Consider the following 26,249-nt stretch of genomic DNA (forward strand, 5'->3'; position numbering starts at 1 on the left):
GAGAGTGGTAAAGGCAGCACAGCGGATCATCGGCTGCCCTCTCCCCTCCCTGATAGACATTTACACCTCTCGCTGCCTCAGCAGAGCTACCAACATTATCAAGGACAGCTCCCACCCTGGCTTTGACCTGTTTGACCTGCTGCCCTCAGGAAGGCGCTATAGGGACATCAGGTCCAAGACAAACAGACTCGGAACAGTTTTTTCCCTTAAGCCATAACCACGGTGAACTCTCATAGGCACTGATTTTATAGTTTAGCACCTTTCTGTGTGCAATTTTTACTTTCTACCCACAGTCTGAATGCTTCTGTATAGATGTGTATAGTATAATATTTAAACAACACATTCAGAACATTCGCTCTCAGGACTGGACTGTGCATCTTACCTCCTTTTGCACTATTTTTCTTTTCTTTCCTTCCTATGTTTTGCATATTTGTAGACTGTCGCACTGATACTCAAGTTGCTTTTAATCTCATTGTGCCTGTGTATAGTGACAATAAAAGGCATTCTATTCTATTCTATTCTATTTAATTTTATTTTATTAAACACATTTTTTGTTCCTATCAATTATGTGTCTATCGCGATGTATAGATATCGTTTTATCGACCGAGCCCTATTACATCATGTTGCTGGTGTTACTTCTTCTTGTGGTAATAAAAATTGGTAAAATAATGGATCCTTTGCCATCTTTTAACCTCTGTATATAATCCAAATTACATGTAGCACGTTTAAGAGTACGAATGAGTATCGGTAAGAAACATCGGTATCAATAAAATCGTACCAATATACACCCCTACAAAAGAATGAAGGTTATGACAAGCAGATTTTTTTTTTTAACAATTTTCCCTAAAATACACATTGAGGCTATAAAGTGTTTACTCAATTACTTGAACAAACTACTCAATAGATTAATAACATAATCCATAGCTGCATCCCTATTTATAACACACACTTGTAAACACTGTAATGTGTATCCTGTAAAGTCCAGTGTAACCCTTTTAAGGGGGCATGCAATATGTGTGCATAGTGTATTTCTTATTTTTTGTTATTGTCCTACATTGTTGTATTACTTAGAATCTTTACTGTATCCCGTTCATTCTGTATGTAAACTTCACACTGCAACTGTAACAACTCCCCAGTGTGGGATACATAGAGTATATCTTATCCTATAATGAACACTGACTCACCATCAGTAATGCTTGGAGTCTGAATCCAGAGAGAAGTAATAATAGCGTGGTTTAATGTGTGTGGGTAACAGACACAGCATGTTTTTAGCGTTCAGGGACGAACATGTTAAAATGTCTTCCTTTTGTAGAAAGTTCTGGGTAGTTCTTTTTCATTTGAATCTGAAAAGACGAAAGAACCAACTTATCTCCACATTATTGAACACACAACCGGTTAGCAAAGTAGTGCAAAGTTTTCAAATGCTTTAGTAAACTCTTATTCTCCTCCCTATGTTTCATATAATATTTGCTCTGTCCAGTTGGTCGTAGTGCAGTCGGTTGGTGTGATTACTCTCCACCCTCAGGGCCGGAGGGTATGTGGCAGCTCATTTGTAACATGCCTGCTGCAGGGCTCGATGGCCATACATTGCATCGGAAAGGATAATTGCCTGCCCCTAGCATCTTCTATCTTTCCTCGTGTGTATCAGCCCCCTCAGTACTCAGTCTTTAGATGTGTGGGAGAAGGATCTTTCCACCGCAGGGCTCATTAAGACCTTCAAAAGGAGAGCTCAGGTGGAGTAGAAACTCAAGGAAATATGACAGTCCTTGACACGGACAGGAGTTTAGTTACACTGACGTAATTACAACAGCCAGATGAAAAATAAACATTCACACAATGTGGACAACACACAGTGAGGTTGATGGACAAGGTCAGAAGTGGAGCTCAGCTGGTGGATACTTCTATCAACCCCTGAAGCCTCCCTCCCTCACACACACACACACACACACACACACACACACACACACACACGCACACGCACACGCACACACATATTCACATACACAGACATATTCTTGTATTTGTTACCTTTTTGAGACCTCTGAAAAATGCCCACCCTTTTAGGACCACCCTTCCTAGATATATAAATATTTGTATTTACAACATTAATAATATAGACATAATATGTAAATAGAAAAAAGGTAAGCTTTTAGTTAATTATTATTGTTTTAAATTTTTGTTTGTATTTGGTTTTTAATCTTCATTATTTACTTCAAGTTATTACAGTATGTCTCTGTATACTGTACATATATCAATCCATCCATTTTCTACCGCTTGCCCTTTTCGTACATTTTTTAAACATTAATTTTGGACAAAGGGGGCGCATTTCAAAATTCTTACACACACTTGTTATTACATATGTTGGCCAGAGGGGGAGCACCTAAAATTTGTACACACACTTGTTATTTCATATGTTGACCAGAGGGGGAGTACTTTTAAAACCGACACACAGTCAATTTTTAAAAATCCTTTTGGGACCATCAAATTTTGATATAGTTCACCACCAGGGGTGCAAATGAGAAATTATCCATTAGATGCAATGGTTTTGTGTATTGGGACCATGATTTCAGTCCTAACTTGTTCACCGGTCCTCATATGGAAGGTGCTTTTCCTTGTTGATGTCTCAAGAAGGGTAGAAATACAATAACACACACACACACACACACACACACACACACACACACACGCCAGCAGCAGTAATTGCTCATTAGGAGACAGTGTGAAATATATATTTATAATAAGTATGGGTGGAGGAAAATGAAGGAGATGAGAGCTGAGCAAAGGACAGTGACAAAGAGAGAGAGAGAGAGGAGGCAAGAGGCAACACCTTGTCGTTTGGGAAGACACTCGCGCCTTTGTTGGATTGTTTTCTTTTTTTCCACCCTGAACAATTACAAACATATTTGAACAACTGAGCACCAATTTAACATTTGAATTGTATTTTACATAACAATTTTTTTTGGTTTTAAAAAAGGCTTATTTCAGAGGTTAATTAAAGAGTAAAAAAAACTAGAATACTCAAATGAAAACCTTCTGAATACATGAGGGACAATTCTTTGTGTGGTGTGTGGATCATCATGTGGACCATCTCCACTTAGCTACTACTTTGAGCATCAGGTTTGTGTCTGGTTATGGGCTGTTTGTTCATTTGATAGGAACATTGCACAATATACACAGGTTGCTCTGACCAGGAATAGCTCAGGACAAGCTCATTTTTATCGGTTGTCCCCGGGCAAAGGCAAAGTGACAGCAGGTTAATAATACATTTAGTGATTCAACTTCAAATTCTTACTAGTAAAATCTAAAATAAATCTGTGGACAAATACTAGAGGTCAACCGATATGTTTTTTTCAGGTCTGATACCAATTATTAGTAGTCGGCGAGGCCAATAACCATTATTTGGAGCCAATATTCATTTGCAGTAAAAGGTATTCAAACATTGATTGATTGATTGATTGAAACTTTTATTAGTAGATTGCACAGTGAAGTACATATTCCGTACAATTGACCACTCAATGGTAACACCCGAATAAGTTTTTCAACTTGTTTAAGTCGGGGTCCACTTAAATTGATACATGATACAGATATATACTGTCAAATATATACTAACATCATAATACAGTCATCACACAAGATAATCATCAGAGTATATACACATTGAATTATTTACATTATTTACATATTTACAATCCGGGGTGTGGGATATGGAGGGGGGGGGGGGGGAGGGGGGGGGTGGTTAGGTTTGGTTGGTATCAACACTTCAGTCATCAACAATCAGCATCAACAATTGCATCAGAGAAATGGATATTGAAACAGTGTAGGACTGACTTGGTAGGATATGTACAGCAAGTAGTGGACATAGAGAGAGAGATTAGAAAGTATAAGAAAAAGTGTATACATTTGATTGTTTGATTGTTTACATTAGATTATTTATAATCCGAAGAGGTATTATGTGGAAGGGAGGGTGTTAGTTTAGGGTTGTAGTTGCCTGGATGTGTTCTTTTAGTGCGGTTTTGAAGGAGGATAGAGATGCCCTTTCTTTTACACCTGTTGGGAGTGCATTCTATATTGATGTGGCATAGAAAGAGAATGAGTTAAGACCTTTGTTAGTTCGGAATCTGAGTTTAACGTGGTTAGTGGAGCTTCCCCTGGTGTTGTGGTTATGGCGGTCATTTACGTTAAGGAAGTAGTTTGACATGTACTTCGGTATCAGGGAGGTGTAGCAGATTTTATAGACTAGGCTCAGTGCAAGTTGTTTTACTCTGTCCTCCACCCTGAGCCAGCCCACTTTGGAGAAGTGGGTAGGAGTGAGGTGTGATCTGGGGTGGAGGTCTAGAAGTAACCTGACTAGCTTGTTCTGGGATGTTTGGAGTCTAGATTTGAGGGTTTTGGAGGTGCTAGGGTACCAGGAGGTGCATGCGTAATCGAAAAAGGGTTGAACGAGAGTTCCCGCTAGAATCTTCATGGTGCTTTTGTTGACCAGAGAGGAGATTCTGTAGAGAAATCTCGTTCGTTGGTTGACCTTTTTGATTACCTTGGTTGCCATTTTATCACAGGAAAGATTAGCCTCTAGAATGGAACCTAGGTAGGTGACCTCATCTTTCCTGGTGATAACAATGTCACCCACTTTTATAGTGAAGTCATTGACTTTCTTAAGGTTGATGTGGGACCCAAATAGGATGGATTCCGTTTTACCCGAGTGTATGGATAGCTTGTTGTCAGCGAGCCAGGTGCAAATTCTACAGAGTTCAGCACTGAGGATTTTCTCCACCTCTGACTTGTCCTTGCCGGATACCAGCAGGGCCGAGTCATCCGCAAACAAAAACAACTCAGTCGCATGCTGATGACATGTCGTTTATGTATATTAGGAACAGTAAAGGCCCTAATATACTGCCTTGGGGGACTCCACAGCTTACTGAGAGGGGGGGGGACACAGTGCCGTTCACCTCCTCCCATCCAAGTAAGATTGCATCCAGCTCAAAGAAGTTTTATCAAATCCGATTCCTCTGAGCTTATCCAACAGTATAGCGTGGTTAACGGTGTCAAAGGCCTTCTGAAGGTCCAGCATGACCATGCCGCAGTATTTGCCCGCGTCCACCTCATGTTTGATGTGGTTGGTCAGATAGAGAAGGCATGTGTCAGTGGAGTGGTTAGTTCTGAAGCCGGATTGGAATTTGTACATGAGTTTATTAGTGGCAAGGTAACTATCGACCTGTTCATAAACTATTTTTTCCATTACTTTCGAAATGGAACTGAGAATAGAAACAGGTCGGTAGTTGCCAGGTTTCAATTTGCTTCCTTTTTTAAAGAGGGGAGTTACTCTTGCTATCTTGAAATCTTTTGGTATTTGGCCTTGTTTAATTGAGAGGTTTATTATGTGCGTGATGATTGGGGCAAACATCAATAGTATATGTCAATAAACAGCTGGACAAGGCTTCAAGTTGTTTTTTTAGCCTTATTTTTTAAGAAACGTCAGACCAGTAGCGACATAGGGCCTGATTTACTCAGATCCAAATACCGTGTGATCTACTAACACTGCATGTGCAATTGAAAAGTGGTGGAGACATATGCACACCAACACTTAATTCTGTGCGCAAGGCTGTGGATCGCATCACCAGCGCATTCATGAGTCCGGAACGACTCAAACGCAAGAAAATGCATAATGAAAGACATATTTTCATTTTGGAGATATATTTTAGTGACATCCATCCATCCATTTTCTACCACTTATGACATGTTTTCTTAAAATAAAAAATGAAGGACATTAAAAAAAAAAAAAAAAAAAATGCCAACGGACACTAAAATGCATCAATTGAATTAATTTCCATCAGCTCCATAAGTATTTTAGCAGCTATAAAAGTATGAAAATAACATGCTGATTAGACTATATGTCTTAATATTTTTGTATTTCTGTCAGTCCAAAATGCTGACACATACATGGAGAACCGAGGATTCTCATCTTTCTATCGGCTGTTAGTTTGGAACTGTGTCAGTTTGTACGTCCTCCTGACATGTGATAACACGTTAAACCAGACCTGGGCATTCTGCGGCCCGCGGGCCGCATCCGGCCCTTTGTGCGTCCCTGTCCGGCCCGCGTGAGGCCAATTATACATTACAAAATAAATTTTAAAAAGTATCTATGTCGAGTGTGCAATACAACGGTGCTGCTTTTGTTTTGAAAATCGTTATTTGTATTACTTCCGTGTGGATGTATGCGTGTGCGTGATTGTGAGTGAATGTGAACAGCTGCAATCATTAATTACAAAATAAAGTTGAAAAAACATCAATGTCGTGCGCGCAATACAACTGTGCTGCTTTTATTTTGAAAAGTATTATTTATGGGCGTGTGTCCGTGTGTAACCTGCGAGTGAAGGTGCACATGCAGCGACAAGTGATGCACGGTTTACACCCGAGACGCTAAAAAGAGAAAAGTTGATGAAGAATGGCGTGTTTCCAACAAGACATGGACTGCCATGCAACGTTCCCTCTAAGGTGCGTTCCTGCGCAATTTCGCACTGCTCAAGCGTCTGCTGCGCGCAGCAAATATATGCCGCGCACCAAATCAAATCCCATCTGAATTCTAAACAAAATAAACATATTTATTCTATGTAATTTTGCAATGCAACTTTGAGTGACAGTGACAACAAGCGGCCCTAACGGTGTTCGTCAACACCGTTCAATTGAACACCGTTCAATTATTGTAACGTCTATCGAGATGCTCCGAGGCCAGGAATTATATCGATCACTTTATTGAGCAAAACTGTTTATATTCGGCCATAACCACACCAAAAACATAAGTAAAACACTTCTATCTCGAAAAACTAGTCATTTTCTGCCGTACAAACCAGGCCAAAACCAACTTGTCATCTGTCACCAACACGCATAGCACTAAACCACTGGTGCGTTTATGGCCACACAAAAAGTCGGACGACTCAAACACCACACAAAGTTACACTATGACTCCTCAGTCATACGTGTGCTTATTTTACTGTCATTTATTAGTCATGGAATGCTGTTACACACACTATGTTGAAGTATTACTATTATTATTAATTATTATTATTATTATTATTTATCTTACGGTATATATAAAAAATAATATTGAGCAAAATTTAATTGAAATATTGTCGATGTGGCCCTCCAGCAGTGCTCGGGTTGCTCATGCGGCCCCCGGTAAAAATTAATTGCCCACCCCTGCGTTAAACAGTGCTTGCAAAACGGTGATGAGTGTTGATAAATCACATTGCGCGTGCTCAATAATTATATTCGCATCTTCTCCTCCCCAGTATTGTGGCCGTTTTGTTGATAAGCATAAATTTTGCATTTTAAATAAGACAGAAGCGCAAAATGGATTACACACCTTTTTCTGCTTACTTTGCACATGTTTAGTAGCTCAGCTTTGTGTGTGCTATCAATTTTGCAAATGTTTTTAGTACACACAAACCTTTAGTATATCAGGACCATAATGTTTTATGCAGCACTAATGTGGTTAATTTAGCACCAAACAACTTTGGGGAATTTCCCAAACATCTTGTGTGTTTAAGAGGAGCATCAACATTTGCATTTCAAAATATATGAAATCTCCTGAAAATTGGTAAAAATATGGGATAATAATTCACCAGCTCCTCAATTTTATAGCAATGTATGTATTTAATAAATTGTAAAGTTTACTTGTGAGGAACCATGAAATATTTGTTGGTAGGTTGAAGTTTATTTTGTACATGTTTACAGTTTCAATATGATACATCGCATATTTTACATCTTTTAATTTCTCTTTACATGTCCGAAAAGGAGTTGGAAGAAGCAAAACTTATTTAATCCTACCCCTTTTTCCTTTAACAGAAATTACTAACACATATGTTCACCTTGTGTTTTCAATTTGCTTAGCAAACCGGAGCAGTAGTTATTACTTCAGTAATGTTTTAAATACAAAATACTTGTATTCTATGTGTATATATTGTACTTGCTGATAAGCTTATAGCTGAAATTATGCACATAACGTAAAGCATAACAAAACGCCATCTTGTAAGTTCAGGTACCACTGTACTAGAAAAGTGTGTAACTGTACACATTTACGTAGTAACTGAACTTTAACTTGACATTCAGAGAGTCCAAACCTCCACCAAGGCAGCTCAGTTTTAACACCTGACTGTAAATTTTGACCTTTTTTCCCCTCCATTTTATCACAATTTCTTAAAAAGACATGCAAATCAAAACGCACAAACAACCAAAATGTTAAGAATAAATATTTGGCTTTGCTATTTTCGCTTAAATGTTAGACTTCTCAGATATCCTTGGAGAATGTACTTAAGATAAGCCTTCGGATACTTTTTACGCATCTCTGAGCTCTTTTACATTCTGTCATTGATGTCATCCCATTACACCTTCTTTATATATTCCTTTTTTATACATGACTTTCTTCAAAGTGCCACATTGTGTTTCACATAAATTGGAGCTAGGCATAGACTCGAGGCAAACTACTTTAAATTGCTTTTACATTTCCCAGCAGACTTATTGAATCTATGGTTCTTTTCTTTGTTACACGGAAAGCATCATTAAATGTATGAGCTGCATGTGCATCTCAAATTTGTATTTATTGTCCCTATTTTTTTTCTTCAGAATATATGTGGAAGTTTAAAATGATAGTCCATTGTAAATATTGTATTACCCTTAATAATAACCTCATTAGAAACTTCAGTACAGGGCTAAATTACACAAAAACTACGGCAATGGTTTATTTGAAACTTTGTGGAGATGTTGCATACATACAGTATATGCAAAGCAAGACGCCATTATATTTTGGTGATAACGGAACAAAAATGTGGATAGTTGATCAATACTGACGGATTCTTTCATTATGTGTCACTAATTGACAAATTTAAAATCAACGATTAATCGATTAAATTACTTAATATGATTGGAAAAATGCTTCGGTTTATATTCTATTGCTTAGATTCTTCTATTAATGAGTATAACTAATGAAAATTGATCAAATCCAGAGCGCATGTAGTTCCCAGACCTTTGACTATGCGAACATAATTTCCTGAAATAAAGCACACATGAGAGCGGTTGTGTATGGGGGCCATGATCTGTGTGGCGGCGAGCAGTTTTTAATTTTTTTTTATGAATTGTTAGTGAAAATGAAAATGAACGTGTTAAAAGTGCAATTTTAATTATATATTTGAAAAAAAGAATGTAGGTTATGGCAGGAAGAAAATCAAACAACTTTCCCTATAGTAAGCATTGAAGCAATAAAGTGTGTTTTATTTGATTACGCAATTAATCAAACAATTTAATTGATAGGATACTCTATTAATAAAATAATCGACAGCTACTCAGTGTCTGCCCTGAGATCGGTAGGTCGTGAGTTCAAACCCCGGCCGAGTCATACCAAAGACTATAAAAATGGGACCCATTACCTCCCTACTTGGCACTCAGTATCAAGGGTTGGAATTGGGGGTTAAATCACCAAAAATGATTCCCGGGCGTGGCCACCGCTGCTGCTCACTGTTCCTCTCACCTCCCTTGGGGTGATCAAGGATGATGGGTCAAATGCAGAGAATCATTTTGCCACACCTACAGTGTGTGTGGCAATCATTGGTACTTTAACTTTAACTTTAACAGCTGTATCCCAAATTGACGTTAGTCAATCAATTATATGCTCTTATATGATTTAGTATAAAATGTTTGAGACTTACACAGTATGTGAGATAAGTGTGTGTGTGTGTGTGTGTGTCTGTTTTAGTGAGTGGGGGTGTGTGTGAGCAAGCCAGTGTTTAAACTGGCACAATTCAATTTCAACAGCTGGACCTCTACCTACAGTATTTTCCATTTACTGCACGGTGTTAAACCAATTACACTAACATCAAACATAATCTGAGAATGATGGATTTCATCACTCATGGTACAGTATATTTATGTTGAATATAAGAGATTAGGTGGGCTTTTCTTTCCCAGTAGTATTCAGTCTGCTCAGTTTCCTATTCCTCCATGAGTCACTGTCAGCGGCTTCTTGACGACTTGCAACATAACTGGCCTAGAAAACACCAAATCCACAGCTTCCCGACTGCCTCCACTCACTTGGTAAAGGTAATCAATGTTGTTCACGACGGGTCATGAAAGACTTAATTTTGCATCAAAAGAAGTGCATAAGACTGAATCTGAGGTTGGGGTAGATGCAGAAGAGCAATAAGTTAGGGACACGAACTGGAGATATTAAAGATTTAAAGCTACGGAAATAGAAAGTGTTTTATCCTATTTTTAGATTTACCTGGCTACACACAAGGATAGTGAGTCTGCAGATCCAGACAGTAGCTACAGGTCATTGTGTCATACTCTGCTGGACAATTTGGTTGTGGAAATGGATAGTTTTAAGAGAGGCTATACATAACTATAATTATGATTAAAACATTTATTTAAGTATACAATTTTTCAAGAGTACATAGCATGTATAAAATGTATAAAAAGATGGTTACCCATACAACCCGCCACAAGTAAATTTTGTCACCAGAAACAAAAAATACAAAGGTTAATATAGTTTGTTTCTTTTTCTTCCCCAGAACGTATCTGATTTCTTTTGTAATTTGAGTGTTCATTACATTTATGTATTGTTGCATTGTTACAATTGTATTGTTGATAATAGAAGTACATATTATTATTATTCATTAGCAATAGTGCTATTTCTTTTGCTATTTATATCGCTCCATTTGTAGTGCAATAATGTTCACTGTCATTTTCTGTGTTATTACTATCTACTTCACTAACTGCTTTGCTATCATTTTTTGTGCCATATTTGTACATATCGTATTTGCTGATGCTGTTCTGTTGTTGTTGGTGTTTTTGTTGTTGTTGTCTCTCTGTCTCATACCTCTCTTGTCCCCGCAATTTGTCCCTCTGTCTTCTTTTTTTCTTTCTATGCCCTCCTGCTCCGGTCCGCCTGTGCTAAACATTACGTAAATACATCCATTTAATAAAGTCAAATACAAATAAGACAATAAGAGAAGTATCCCACACTTCTTTTTTGTAAAGTAAATCTGGACAGCAGATATGAACATCTATATCAACAATATGATTTGCCTGAGTGGCTGGCATCGATACGCTCAGCCCACGAGACAAGATGATACAATATCGGGTACACGAGAACGAGACTGTCACGTGGGGGTCGCATGTTACTGCGGGGTTTGTTCTCCCGAGATGCAGACGGACCACTCCGGATGGAGCGTGCAGGTAGGAATATGATTTATTGCCATAGATGTCGTTGTGGCTTGTACAGCCCTTTGAGACACTTGTGATTTAGGGCTATATAAATAAACATTGATTGATTGATTGAAAATACAAAACGACAGGAAACAAACAAAAGGAAACGTGCCGATCGCATGAGAAGCTAAGGAACCAAACTTAGCTCAGGATTCATAAACTAGGAAACAGGAATAGCCAAACGTAACAGTTGCATACAGCAAACAACGAAGCCAGACCGAGTGTGGCGCGCCACGTGAATAAATAGCTCTCTGATTAGTGCCCGGCAGCAGGTGAGCATCCCGGACGCTAATCAGAGGCAGCTGAAACCAATCAGCACCCATGGTAACCAAAGCAAATCCAGGGGTGCACAAAACAGGAACTAAGGCAGTCCAAAACTAAACAGAACATGACTAAACAAAACATGAGCATGGCAGAGACGGGGTGATATTTTGCCATTAATTTTAAGAAGTTACAAAATACATTATTCAACAAGCAAAATTGTTTTTTACTTAGTTACAAAACAATGCAGGTGTATTTTGAATTATTTTATAGCTTTGCATGTATGACCGAGGTATGAGCTTTTGACTGTTGAGATTATTTAAAGAACTTGAAACTAAGAAATAAAAATAAAATAAATACAATTGAATAAACCTATTGCTGCTCAAGGTAAGGAGCCAGCATATCCAAAGAGCTGTTCCATGGCTTTTTGGCAACCGTTCTTGATGTGTGTGATTGCAGTTGTAGCTGCTTCTGCTTGGACATAAACACCATAGTGGCTGTTGAAATCTGACAAAGGAGGGCAGCCACACAAACGTCTTGGGTGGGTGGCGCAGGGAGGAATCATAAAAGTTTTTAATATACATTATATTAAACATTAAAATGTTTAAAGTTCAAGATTTATGACAAGTTACATCTGTTAACCATTAGAATAATAATGCCAGGAAATAAAACACTGCACTAGAGAGTGAAGTGAAGTAATAGACATACAGGTACAGTACATATACAGTATTTACGATACATTTTACACAGGTACACAATTAAATTCAATGGATACCGTATATTACCAAATAGTTGCCCGGGCGTTTATTTCACAAAATTGATTTTGGAGACAGGCGTTTAAAAGAAGCAGGCGGTTATTTGCACAAGGCTTTTATTTATTTTTGCACCAGCCTGCACCAGGTCATTATTTGGTTACAATGGTTACTGTCCAGTATTTTTTTTTCGTACAAAAAACTTTAAATGTAAAAGCTATTGTAAACATACAAACAAAAAAACAAGAGATCAACATGAGGTAGGCTATCAAAAGACACACGGTGGTTCAGTCCACGAACGTGATGTATCCACTGACACAAATTAGCATCAAGCTTGTTGCTCACTTTCTTCCTACCTCCACCAGATAAGCGAGCCCGTTTTCCATCGATTGCCGACTGAGATAGTAGTTCTCCCTTTTTTTGTTTCCATTCTCGTACACGTTTTTGGTCAACGTTAAACTGCCTGGCCGCTGCCAAACCATAATTCTGCTCCGCATACTTCACAACCGCTAGCTTGAACTTTAAGTCAAACTTTCTGTTCTTCTTCCCCCTTAAAATATTCCCGTCCATCAGTTGTGGTGTAGCGGTATCCTGTTCATTCAACTCACTGCTACTGTTGCTTGCCATGTTGAAACTTTTCCTCGTGGGTTTCTTGTTGTCGTTGAGTGTGTGTTACGCTATATGCGGTGACCCATTGCAATATGTTGATTACCCAGAATCCCTACGTAACGTCTGCTGTTACCATAATTACCAGAATTACTGCACCTTTGCTTTCCTTTTAGCTTATAAATTGGCCTTAATGAAATAAATATGATTTTAATATAAATTATGCAAATAACAGCCCATATTTGGACATAGGCGGTTATTAGGAAGAGGCGGTTAATTCACAAAATGGGGTCAGACCCCGGACGGCTATTAGGACATGGGCGGTTATTTGCACAAGAGCTTTTATTTGGTAATGTACGGTATTTGTCTTCCAACCTCTTGAGAATGTTACTTTTTCAGATAAGTGTCAGAAAAAGCAAAACACATGTCGAGTTAATCAAATAATGCTGGCGGCAATCATTGTGAATTCAATGTCCAAAGTTTGTACAACTTTTAAGGCTTGTGTTTTTTTGGTCACCACGTACTGTAGTTTACTAACTTAAAGGCATTCGAGAGTTCAAATTATACTCCAGCGCAGTGCATAGCTTACTTGAAGAAGGCTCAGTGCTACCTCAACTTAATGAGCACATTTCGTTCTACGATCGAGCTCGGAACTCAAAACGCTTGTATCTCGAATCAGCACCGCCCATTGAAATTAATTGAAATCAACTTAATCTGTGCTTGACCCTCCCAAAATAACACCATTTTGCCATGTGACATGCCTTTTGAAAATACAAATGAACTTTCAACTAAGAAATACTGCTTGCAACACATTACAATAGCATGTACTACAAGAGTAGTTTTATGAATAAATGTAATAATATGGTTCAGTTGGAGAGCAAACTTTTGTAGGTGTCTCCTACGGGCTGCTTCTCCGTTGTGTAACAATAGGAACTAGGAAATTGTTGTTTATGTTGCACACAAATGTTTTTGAGTAACGGACCAGAGAGTTTAGATCTGTGCAAGTGCACTAATTGAGCCGAGCCAGGGAACAGAACAAACTGAAACACACTAAACACCGCACCAGCAGCACCCCACACCTCAATTTAAAAATGTCATTTGGATGCTGTCACGCCGGGTCGGACAACCTGTAGGACATGTTTTGAATGATTTATTTATCTGATTCAGTTGTCCGCTTCTTCTCCTTTGCACTAACTTTCTGAGTTTCAGTTGTTGGAGGGCAGAATTAGGTTGATTTTTGGCTGTGGGATGTGGACAAATAATACTTAAACTGGCAGCAATAATGCTACTAACTTAAATTGTACTTGTAACTTAAAACATAATAAAAAGCCGAAACGCAGCTCGTATCTCAAAATACTCATAACTTGAAGTAGCACTGTATTAAAACACTCTGACTTCGTCAATGGTACACATGCAATATGTGGTTAGCTGCTCAGCCTTTGATAGCCGCTGATTATAGCTGCTGATTATGAGTTAATGGGTTACTGAATTTGAATAGGGTTGTCTTTCAAGTACTGCCACATAAGCCTTTTTCACAATGCAGGTCAACTTAGATTTTGTTTTTGCCCACATTTGACCTGTATCGGATTTCTGCTTGTCAATGTGAACAGTGCAATTCCGAACAGTGCAATTCGAATTTTTTAAATCTAACCCAGGCCTTATACGTATTTGGATATACATCAGCTTTGTATCCGATGGGACTGCAGTCAGGATGTTCCGGTTGCGTTTAACCGACCGGTACGTCATTAAATAGAGATATGCGTCATAATTATCTGCCAAAATAGACGGATAGATTAGATAGACAGCCGTGTGAACGTAGCCATGCACTGCCGCTATATAACACAAGCTATTGTAAGCCACAATTACTGTGCACTGTAGATATTGCTCATCACATATATTTTAACACAGAGACTTCATTTTGAATTTTGAAATGTTGAAAGTATTTAATTGCCGCAATACTCTTCTCTGTCCATCAAACATCCTGGATGGTCCTGAAAAGACTAACTTTAGGAAACTGTCTGCTTACACCTTCATCATTGGTGCTGTTCTGCTTTCATAGTGCTGCTGTTTAGATGATTGTGTCTAGGACAAAACAAAGTTATTTTCATGCTTCAGAGCTGAAAACTATTAAAAGTTAGCTGTGAAGCTGTTGGGATTGAAATGTGGGTATATTTGATGCATGTGTTTGAAGATACTGATGAGACAGGGACTACCTTTCTGTCCATTTATCACTCTAAAAAGTGTTTTGGGAGAGCTAAACTTGGGCTATGTGCAGCCTGTGGTCAAAGATTAACAGCCAACTTTGTGACAGCATCTCACTCCAAGCTAGCACCGTGTTCGTTAAGAACCCTTGGGAGCCAAATATAACCCCTTGGCTTTGCCTATATAAATGTCTATTTTCAGTAACTGCAGCACTAATCAAATTCCCAGATCAATGTGACTCCTCCGACAGCTGCTGTTCCTGAATTCTTGGTCACCTGGTCCGTAGCTTCCAGTCAGATGCAGTATGTAAATACAGCTGCTCAAAACATATTTTCAGTGTTCTCTCTCGAACATGTCCCCGAGCAGCCCCACTGTGCACATGAAGGTTAAAGTGATAGAAAGTGCCAATGGCAGCTTTATCAAACGTAACTCTCATTTTTTTTGGTTGTGTGCACTTGAAAATCCATAGCATGGTCTACTGAGGGTGTAGTTGTATTTGTATCATCTCCAGAGGGAACAGATGGTAGAATTGCCTCTGCCTTCCAACCATTTTTCCCTCAAAGACAAATATCCATCCTTCTGAAAAGCAGATGTTCCGAATTTTCTACCTAGCAGCATAGTAGATATTTGGCTCATGTTGCTTTGAGAATATGCAACTTATTAGGTGTACTGCATTGACTGTTATTGGTCTTTGTTGGTGCCTCAATCTAAAACCAGCACTTCAGGGTGATTTGCCTCAATTTTCCGTCTGGACTCATTTCAGTTTAGGGGAAAATGTCTCTATTTATATGCAAATACATTTGAAAACATTTGAGAAATTCTATCTTGCACATCTTGCCTGTAAATTGTTGCTTTTTCCTTCTCCTCTGTAAGCCAGCCTAATGCATTGAATTGGTTATATTCTCTATGAATACATGAATAAATCCTTTTGAACTGTCATCATTTTACTCCGCTGACCAGATCTTAGGGATTCCAGATAAGACTGCTATTGCAACATGACAGTGATAGCAATGTTTTTATTTTGCACAACCCTAACCCTGTTTAAGGGTTTAAACATACGTGTGAGTTGCGTCAGTGGCGTGCAGTGAGGTTAATGTCTGGTGAGGCACGACTGCATTATCACAGTCAAATTTAAAAATATGAACCTGCAGTGCAGGTGTACCTAATGCTGTGTCCCTGCGGTCGTCCGCGGCTCCTGCAGCGCGAGCATTGTTGTTTTTGCACTTTTTGGCTTCTTGTTAAGTGACTTTTTTTGGGTGGATTCGGTCTTGCACGTGGAGGGTTTGGGTGTGGGCTTTGGTTGGTGTGGCCGCGGTGCTCCCGTCGGGCAGTGCATTCTGCGGCGGAGGTGCTTGGCACCAGGAGGCGGGGTTATGATACGAGCCTCACACAGTGTGTCTCCGCAGCAGATTTATGATCGATCAGCACTAAAAATATGTTACACACATACAGTTGTTGACAAAATACACTGTACATTATATACCTCAGCTAACTAAACTATGGAAATGTATAATATAATTCATATAGCAATACGGTGTCACTGCACAGCAGGCCAGCAGTTAGCCGAGTCGTTAGCCGGATTCGGAATGGCTACCGCATTCTGTACTTCAATAGAGACCGACCGTCTGTACGATTGAGTACCGATTCACGTAAAATAAAACAATACCGTAATTCGGTAACTTTGTTGCGTGTGACATCATGTCCGGTTGCAGACTCGACACCGGCTCAAGGTCTCTAGGTAATGTTGCAATTATCCATCCCAACAAAGCAAGCATGCCTGATGGAAAGTGTCAAAAGTAAGGCTCCACTTTTTAAAATGCGCTAGATTGATGCTAATATACATTAAATATGCCATATAGTACATTCTACTGTTTAGCATTACCATTTTTAACACCTTCAAATGTAATCATAACTAGAACCTATTAACCCTTGTATTATGTTGAAAAAAAAATGACATTGATTATGTTGCGGGTCATTTTGACCCGTACTGTGTAAATGCACTCAAAACAGTCAAGAAAACAGATTAAACCAATAACAACTTTAATTTAGGTTATATAAACATTTAGAAAAGTGACATACAATACATTTTTAATTCCAACACTATATTTAAGAAATACTTTATCTTCAATTTTAACTTCATCCTAGCGAACTTCTACATTTTCAATGTTCTCCAAATTTTCTTCAACATTTTCAATGCTCTCCACATGATGGACAGAATGTTACTGTGTGCTTTCTGCGACATCTGTACATTTTGCTGGCATTCCATTTCTGGTCGATTGCAGTCCACAGGACATAGGCATTGTAAGCAGACACGTCCACAATGTTGTAGAAAATCACCAAAGGCCAACGGGCTGTCTTGCGCTGGCAGCTGTATGTTGCTGTGACTTTGGCCAGATTGTCAACTCCTCCTTTGGTGGAGTTATAATCCAGGATCATTTGTGACTTCATGTCTTCTCTTGTGCTCAGAGATGCATCTGTGTGCATTGTACTCATTACAAGAACATTCTTGTTTCTCTTTGGGCAGTATGAACCAACTGTTGCTTTCTCAGTGAAAGCAAATATTGAGGAATGCAGAGGTCTGCCCTGCATCTTCAGAATTTTGGTAGGAAGTTCTGGCTTATTTCTTCTGACTGTTCCCAACATGGTCAGCTTTCTCTTCTGAAGTTCATCTCCAAGGCGGTAGGATGTAAAGAAATTGTCACATGTGATGTTATGACCTTGCAGCCCTTCACTCATTTCCAGCACCACATGCATCCCCTGATTCTTCTCAGATGTTCCTCCAGGTAGCTTTCCAGTGTATACTTGCATATTCCATGCATAGCTGGATTTTGCATCACAGGCTGCCCATATTTTGATGCCATACTTGGCGGGCTTGTTGGGCATGTACTGTCGGAAAGGACAGCGCCCCCTGAATGGAACAAGGCGCTCATCTACAGTAACATGGGCCTTCCATTCTCTTCATTCCATAGACTTGCAGTGGCTTCTCCCTTTGACCTGTACACTCCAGCTAATAACAGAACTCCAATGTAAGCATGCAAGTCAGTCTGATCCAGTGGCTTCCATTTCTCTTGAAAAACACGTCTCCCCTCCAAGTTGGTCATTTCCAGTATAATCCTCTCTATTGGTGGGGATATGAAGAGCTGAAATGCTGATTGAATCTCATCAACTCGTGTGACAGCAAATCTTGTAGGACCGGGAGTCATTTTGATCACATTGGAAGATGATAGTCTGCCTCGGCTTGGGTGTGGTGATGTTGACCATTTTATATTACCGTCCTTAGATGCCCATGTCCCCTCTGTGGATGATGATTGCTGCATTCCTTGGTTTTCATCTGTTGGAGGAACAACAGCAGACTCGTCCTCTGAATCCTCCTCATCGTAGGAAAATTGACAATCTGGATCAGCAACAAAATTGTCCTGTGTCTCTGAAAAATCCTCTGTTTCTGGAATCTCTTCCTCTACATCACTATCCCAGTTAAAAATCAGGGATAAAGCCTCCTCAGATGTCATCATTCTGGAGCTCATTTTTGGTGAGTTTGTCAAAGAGATGACATGAGAACAGTGACAAGGACAAGTGTGAGAAAGTTCCCTCTCTTCACACACCTGACTCTGGGTCTCAGAGGCAATCAAACTACAAACAATTGTACATCAAAGTAAAAAGTACATCATAGAGACATGTTTATTTTGGATCTGAACAGCTGTTTACCCACATCAAAGCCAGAGACAATTACTCGATGCCTGGACATCTTTCTGGCGAGATCACAAGTCCTGGCTATGTTTCTCTTTGTAATCTCTGACTGTCTCATTCTAGTGTCATTGGAGCCAACGTGTACACCTATATTCGCATAATTAGTGGTGCGATTAGCCTGTCGTACGTGTTTACTAGGCCTGTTGCGAGTTAGCTCCCTAAGATTAGCTTCAATGTCAGGTGCTCTGGCCCCGGGGATACACTTTACTGTGGCTGGTTTGCTAAGCTTTATGTTTCGGGTGATGGAGTCCCCTATGACTAAGGTGTGGTGCCCGGTAGACTGGGGTGTAGGACTAGCTAAAGAGCTAAATCTATTATGCGTCTCAACCGGTACACCGTAGCTTGTAGGCCGCTTAGGACTGCTACAAGCTGGGCTAGTTAGCTCGCTACAGCTAACGCTAGCAGATGTGTCCGCAACATCTAAAGTTACGACATTACTCTGCTCTAACTGGCGGACACGGCCCTCTAGCAGAGCCAACCTCTCCGTGAGTATGGTGCAAGACGCGCAGGAAGCCATTACTCACAGTGTTTTCTGTCACCGAGTGAAGTTCCTGCTGTCCTCAGGGAAGTGGTCGCGGTCTGCGGGAGTAGCTTCCTACTTACCTTCTGACCGGCGCTGCCTTTCTCCGCGCTAGCTTAGCAGCTACCTAGATGGTTGAAGACTGGAGCACTGGAGTTGTAAAAAAAGAATAAGAAAAGAACAACACTTTAGGGCAGCGGCATACATGCAGTCCTAACACACTTTTCAGATGCAAAGCCCTTGATTCATTGTGTTTTTTCCATTCCATTACGTCTTTCCTACGTCACACTTTTGAACCCTATACTTACAGGCAAATACTTTGTAAGACTCAACAAAAGACACGACTGGCACATTCAACGTAATGGCAAAGACTACTTCCAGACTAAGGCAACCCACACAGGACATGAATGCATTTTAGCAAATGAGACAAGTGTAAAAAAAAAAAAAAAGAAATGACCACTGTACAGCACAGGTATCATTATCAGCTCAGTATCAATAATAATCAAATAAAAAAAGATTTTAACATTAAACATTTAACATTTATTAGCACATGAGCCAAAGCACTAGAAATTAGTACTGTGGAGTACCTGTACCAGGTACTGATAATAGGTACGGTATCGGTTCAAATGTAAATGGTACCTATTCCTAGCTAAAGTGCTATGGAGATGATATGTGAAAAAGATCTTGCCTGCCTATAAAAAGTGCATCTTGTCCTATTAGGTGCATGACGTTGACATGGAAAATGGTTCTAACATCAAATATGTTATGTGTATGTCTAGTTAAGAGGTTGTATTTTCCTGGCCAATTAAAAAAATCGAAGAAGCACTCTTCAAATGCTGTTTGCAGGATTTCATTAGGTCTATTTAGACTTGCCTCTAGCACAGTGCAGATGGCCTTGCTTTGAGCAAAGAGAAACTGGGTCTTTTTTGATGAGCGCAATGAATAAGGGAGGGCCTGAAACTAAAACTGAGGGTCATTCTGAGGGTTGTTAAAATGACTATTGCTTAGACACGATAAGGAGTCTACTGAAAGTGTTTTCAGTTAATATAGAACCTCTGTAAAGGGAACATTGACATTTACTAAGGGTGTGATGATACACTTATCTCACAAAACGAGGCTACTCACGATATACAGTCGTGGTCAAAAGTTTACATACACTTGTGAAGCACATAATGTCATGGCTGTCTTGAGTTTCCAATAATTTCTACTACTCTTATTTTTTTGTGATAGAGTGACTGGAGCACATACTTGTTTGTCACAAAAAACATTCATGAAGTTTGGTTCTTTTATGAATTTATTATTGATTTACTGAAAATGTGACCAAATCTGCTGGGTCAAAAGTATACAATACATATATCAACATACATTATCAATTTTTGTGATGTAGACAAGTTACAATTAAATCAAATGAGCTTCATGGCATGGCCTCTTAACTTCATCTGAGTGATTATGATTGATGACACCTGTTGACTTTTCTGAGCCCATTTAAATAGGGCTCATGTGATGCAGTCATTAAACTCGGTTACAAACGCGACAATGGGAAAGTCAAGGGAACTCAGCACAGATCTGAAAAAAATGAATCATTGACTTAAACAAGTCTAGAAAGTCCCTTGGAGCCATTTCAAAGCAGCTTAAGGTCCCAAGAGTAACTGCGCAGACAATTGTTCGTAAGTATAAAGTGCATGGCACAGTTTTGTCACTGCCACAATCAGGAAGACAACGCAAACTATCACTTGCTGCTGAGAGAAAATTGGTCAGGATGATGAAGAGTCAACCGAGAACCACCAAAAAGCAGGTCTGCAATGAATTGGAAGCTGCTGGAACACAGGTGTCAGTGTCCACAGTCAGAAGTGTTTTGCATCGCCATGGACTGAGAGGCTACCATGCAAGAAGGAAGCCCTTGCTCCAGAAGCGACACCTTAAGGCTCGTCTAAAGTTTGCTGCTGATCACATGGACAAAGATAAGACCTTCTGGAGGAAAGTATTGTGGTCTAGTTAAGCAAAAATTTAGCTGTTTGGCCACAATACCCAGCAATATGTTTGGAGGAGAAAAGGTGACGCCCTTAAACCCAGGAACACCATGCCTACCCTCAGGCATGGTGGTGATAGTATTATGCTCTGGCCCTGTTTTGCGGCCAATGTAACTGGTGCTTTACAGAGAGTAAATGGGACAATGAAAAAGGAGGATTACCTCCAAATTCTTCAGGTCAACCTAAAATCATCAGCCTGGTGATTCAACAGGACAATGACCCCAAAACACACATCAAAAGTGGTAAAGGAATGGCTAAATCAGGCTAGAATTAAGGTTTTAGAATGGCCCTCCCAAAGTCCTGACTTAAAAGTGTGAACAATGCTGAAGAAACAAGTCCATGTCAGAAAACCAGCAAATGTAGCTGAACTGCACCAATTTTGTCAAGAGGAGTGGTCAAAAATTCAACCAGAAGCTTGTGGATGGCTACCAAAAGCGCCTTATTGCAGTGAAACTTGCCAAGGGACATGTAACCAAATATTAACATTGCTGTATGTATACTTTTGACCCAGCAGATTTGGTCACATTTTCAGTAGACCCATAATAAATTAATAAAAGAACCAAACAAACTTCATGAATGTTTTTTGTGACAAAAAAGTATGTGCTCCAATCACTCTATCACAAAAAAATAAGAGTTGTAGAAATTATTGGAAACTCAAGACAGCCATGACATTATGTTCTTTACACGTGTATGTAAACTTTTGACCACGACTGTACGTAGAGTTCACGTCAACAAGACGAGAGATTAATTTTAAAGGGGTCATTTGGTGGGTTTTTTTCTACATTAAAACATTTAACTGTGGTCTACGTAACATGTAATGGTGATTCTTTGGTCAATATTTTGAATAGATTTTGTTTTACCGACCATCTTCATGCGTTTTTTCTGACTGTCTCTAAAGAATGCGCCGTTTTGTAAGAAATCTTATGTATAGGCTGAATCTTATGTCTGTATGTATTTTTTAAAGATGTTTGTGGGCTCATTTGCATTTCTGATATTGCATTTGTCAGGTGTAGCACTGATTTGGCTGTATTGTCTATCTCAGACTGCTGCAGTGGCATTTTCCTGCTGGGGGAAGCAAGCCAATGTGTCTGGGTCCTTTACTGTCACGTCTTTGCACCCATGATTGACAGTTTAGCCTGCTTGGGCATACAGTACACACATCAAGTTGGCTGTGGAACTTAAATGACGGAGAGCAGCCGCACATTTATTTTACTAGTACATTGTTTTTGTTTTACTCATTTAGTTTTATTCATATTTATGCAAAAAATCATGGCGTAATGCCACGGCAAGATTAACGCCGCCACATCTTCAAAATAAGTTTTTTTTTGGTTTTTTTAACCGAAAACAAATTTAATCTATGTATTGTATAAATAGATATACCGTTTATAGTCTATTATTTACGTACTATTGGCTATAAATAGTTTGAATAATCGCTCAAATATCATAAAATCGTTCCTCATCGCGTGTGTGGTTTTCTCCGGTTACTCCAGTTTCCTCCCACATTCCAAAAATATGCATGTTAGGTTCATTGGAGACTGCAAATTGTCTACAGATATGATTGTGAGTGTGAATGATCGTCTCTATCTGTCCCTGCGATTGGCCATGCTAATTTGAGTTAGCTTGTCTGTGAACTACTCCATTGTACGTTAGCATTTAGTTTGCAGCATTAGAGCTCAACCTTCATCCTGCATAATTGTATTGATTTTTTCAGTTTATTCCAAACTCTATTAAAAATCTAACGTGATTTCTAAATGTATGAGCACTTCATGTATATTGTACTTTCCTTACTGAGCCTTTAGTTTTACAGTGACTTCAGTGTGAAGAATACCAACAAAACACTTAAAGTTCCGAAAAGCCCTTAAGCTTTTAATAAAATACGATTAATAAAGTTGTCCTCGATTCAAAATAATGATTTGATGGTTATGTGTGTGATGTGCTACGGTAATATTAAACGCAGCACACCAACAACCTAAAGGTTCTGTGAAGTATTTGAAGAAAGTCAAGCTTGTCATAAAATACATTGAGTTTTTCTTTTACAGGATATCTGCGGGGTCTTAAAAAGTCAAAAAAAGTCTTAAATCCAATCATTTTAATTTAAGGCCTTAAAATGTCTACATCTCATAAAAGGTATTAAATACGATTTAGAAAAGTCTTAAAAATCTATTGAAGTTACTTTTATTTAAAACATGCGTAAACTTCAGTCTCGCTTTGAAATGTTTCGATTTTTGAGGATGCTACAACGTAGCTACACAGCGCAACTAACTGTGCTGCCCGGTCAGAATTTATAGTTTGGCATTTTTTTTATTCTGACTTCGAAACAAATCGTGGTTCACAAATCAGAGGTTTCTGGTGTTTTTAGTTAGGTTAATTTAAGCGTTTTGTATTCCAATCTGAAAGAGCTGTGAATAAATTAATATACATTGCAAGTAATTCCAGGCCTCCAATTTTCCTTCAAGGCTTTTGTACTTTTTTGCCTGTATCGATATGAAATGGGTCTTAAATTGTATTAATTAAAAGTCTTAAATTTGGCTTGTTGAAACCTGCAGAGACCCTGTTTTAAAAAGGGTCCCATTAGTGGTCATGTCATGTCAAACGTTATTTTCATAGCACCGATACACAACAAAATGTATCTCAAATCACTTTTACACATGGAGCAGGTCTTGAGCCACGCCCCTCACACATTGAGGGAAAACCAATTCAACCTCACCTATGAAATGACTTTGGAGCTGGAGGCAAGGAAAGGAGGAATGGGGTTTGTTGGAAGTTAGTTCTGAAAGTGTTAATGGATTAAAACAGCCAAATACATATGAGATTGTCATCTCTAAAGTTGCTGTTAAAACTCATAAATATTTGTCTCTGGCATCTGAGCAGCCATGCAGGTCATGCTCAAAGCCCCTGATTAGATCTGTTGTGCTATTCTGTTTAAGTTGATTGCTGATTAGCTTGTTGATTTTTCTTCTTTGTCTCTTCTTCCCCATTCTTTTTTCACCTTGTTCTGTCATTTCTACTGCAGGTATGCATTGTGCAAAAGAGAGACACGGAGAAGATGTACGCCATGAAGTACATGAACAAACAACAATGTGTTGAGAGAGATGAGGTCCGAAACGTCTTTAGAGAGCTTGAGATCCTACAGGAAATTGAACATGTTTTTTTAGTAAATCTCTGGTGACTATCTTATGTTTTTACACTTTCAATGTGGTATGCAATACTTGTCTCTTGTCTGCATGTTTGTCCAGCCAAAAGACAATCACAAGGGATGCATGTTCGGTCCCAAGCCTAAAATAGATACACTGATTGTGGATATGATGCACCTGGTGTTGGAGCACTCTATTTGGCATGGAGAGGCATGGAACGTTCTATATGCTCCGAAGTGTTAAACTATAACATATTTTGGGATGTTAATTTGGTCTCATGAAGCACGCATATGAATTTGATAATGACTGTGCTTTAAAATGACCTCACTTCTCCCTTGAGTCAAATATGTCTGTGAGTGGAGGCTGCTTTCATTATTCAATGCTCATCTCCGAGTCGGACACATTTCTAAATGTAATTGGGGACCTGGCACGGCATTCATGGCGTATTGCACAAAGCACTTTACTCTCCTGTAATTGGTGGCATGATATTGCGTGCGTCCAACTTTTTAACCAGAATATGTTGTCTCTCGCACATCAGGCGGGATGGTTTGATGATGTGCAGTGTGAGTTATGTATTTGTAGAGATGTGTACACAATATTAAGCATAATTGAGAGGTTTTTGGGCCATCTAGAGACCTACTGTATTAGATGAGGGTACAATTAGTCAGTGTACAGTAGTGAGCCCGTATAGTCTTTTTAGAGCTGAATTCCCAGCAGCGGTGTTTCACTGCCAAAACCTCATGCTCCAGTTTGTGGTGTTGTGCTTTGCTAATAATTGCTACTGTGAATTCAGGACCATTAGACATCTCTATATGTAACAGTAACTTACTATCTGATGTCGAAATTGTCACTTTCCCATTTCATCACATTTTTGCAAGTTGTGCCATGTACTTTGGAGGATCCCTTATGGGGACTTCAATAGGACTTGAGGTACCATCTCCAAACATTCCTTAATCCCTTGCTCAAAGCTCGCCAGCTTGCGTTTGAGTGGTCTTCACAAAAAAGGACTGGGGATTGTCAGATATTTTTTGACAATCGAAGCATCGTAGTTAGGAACGCAGGAGACAATATCCAGCTGTTAGGTGGTTTCTGAACATCTGCTACGCCATTGTATTTTTCTAATCACAGCTGCTAAATTGGTGTTGGTTAACTAAATATAATATATGTTATAAATAGGCTTTTTATTCGACATCCATATACCAATACTGGTAATAAGATTTGAGTAATGAAGCCTCTGCTTTAGCTTACCGCAATGTATTTTATTTTTATAACAGCTAGAAACTTAATGAATCCACCCAGCATGAACAAGATTACCCTGCAGATCTGACAGATCCACATTCTTCGGCTTTACCCTTCAAGTGTTGTCATTTCTGTTGCTTGGCAATTGGGCTGGCCAATAATTGTTAATGGACACATAATGGAGATGCTGGGGTATTAGGAATCTCTCTGTTCTCATCAGCACAAACGTGACAATTACCATCTTTGTTAAATCTTCATTGAAGTGCCTTTCTTGAAACCGTGCCAAGAGGTAGCCGAAGACACAGTCAGCTGTTGTCACAGTGAACACACCAAATGACTGTCATTGAAAGTAATAATTCCTACAGTAGCAAAAAAAGAACAAGTGGTGAGAAGAATTGTTAAAGATAGTGCTAGCAAAGTGTTATAGATTTAGGATTTGGAAGATGTTCTTCCATGTTTGAGTCAAACACATATGGTACAGTTAGCACTGACTTTTTTAAAC

At 39.1% G+C, this 26,249-nt stretch overlaps 1 protein-coding gene across 5 annotated transcripts in view; it reads left to right on the forward strand.

Moving 5' to 3' along the window:
* LOC133657445 (serine/threonine-protein kinase 32C-like) overlaps positions 1-26,249 on the forward strand; it is a 215,084-nt gene that overhangs the window by 99,508 nt on the left and 89,327 nt on the right. For all 5 annotated transcript variants that reach the window (XR_009827265.1, XM_062058788.1, XM_062058789.1 and 2 more), the window contains one exon: positions 24,388-24,539. Coding sequence is in view for 4 of the 5 variants with exons in the window: in XM_062058788.1 (XP_061914772.1) it covers positions 24,388-24,539 (152 nt within the window). In the remaining variant the exon portion in view is untranslated. The remainder of the gene's footprint in view (positions 1-24,387; positions 24,540-26,249) is intronic.

The sequence above is a fragment of the Entelurus aequoreus genome, linkage group LG09 (genome assembly GCF_033978785.1).
Source record: "Entelurus aequoreus isolate RoL-2023_Sb linkage group LG09, RoL_Eaeq_v1.1, whole genome shotgun sequence".
NCBI lineage: Eukaryota > Metazoa > Chordata > Actinopteri > Syngnathiformes > Syngnathidae > Entelurus > Entelurus aequoreus.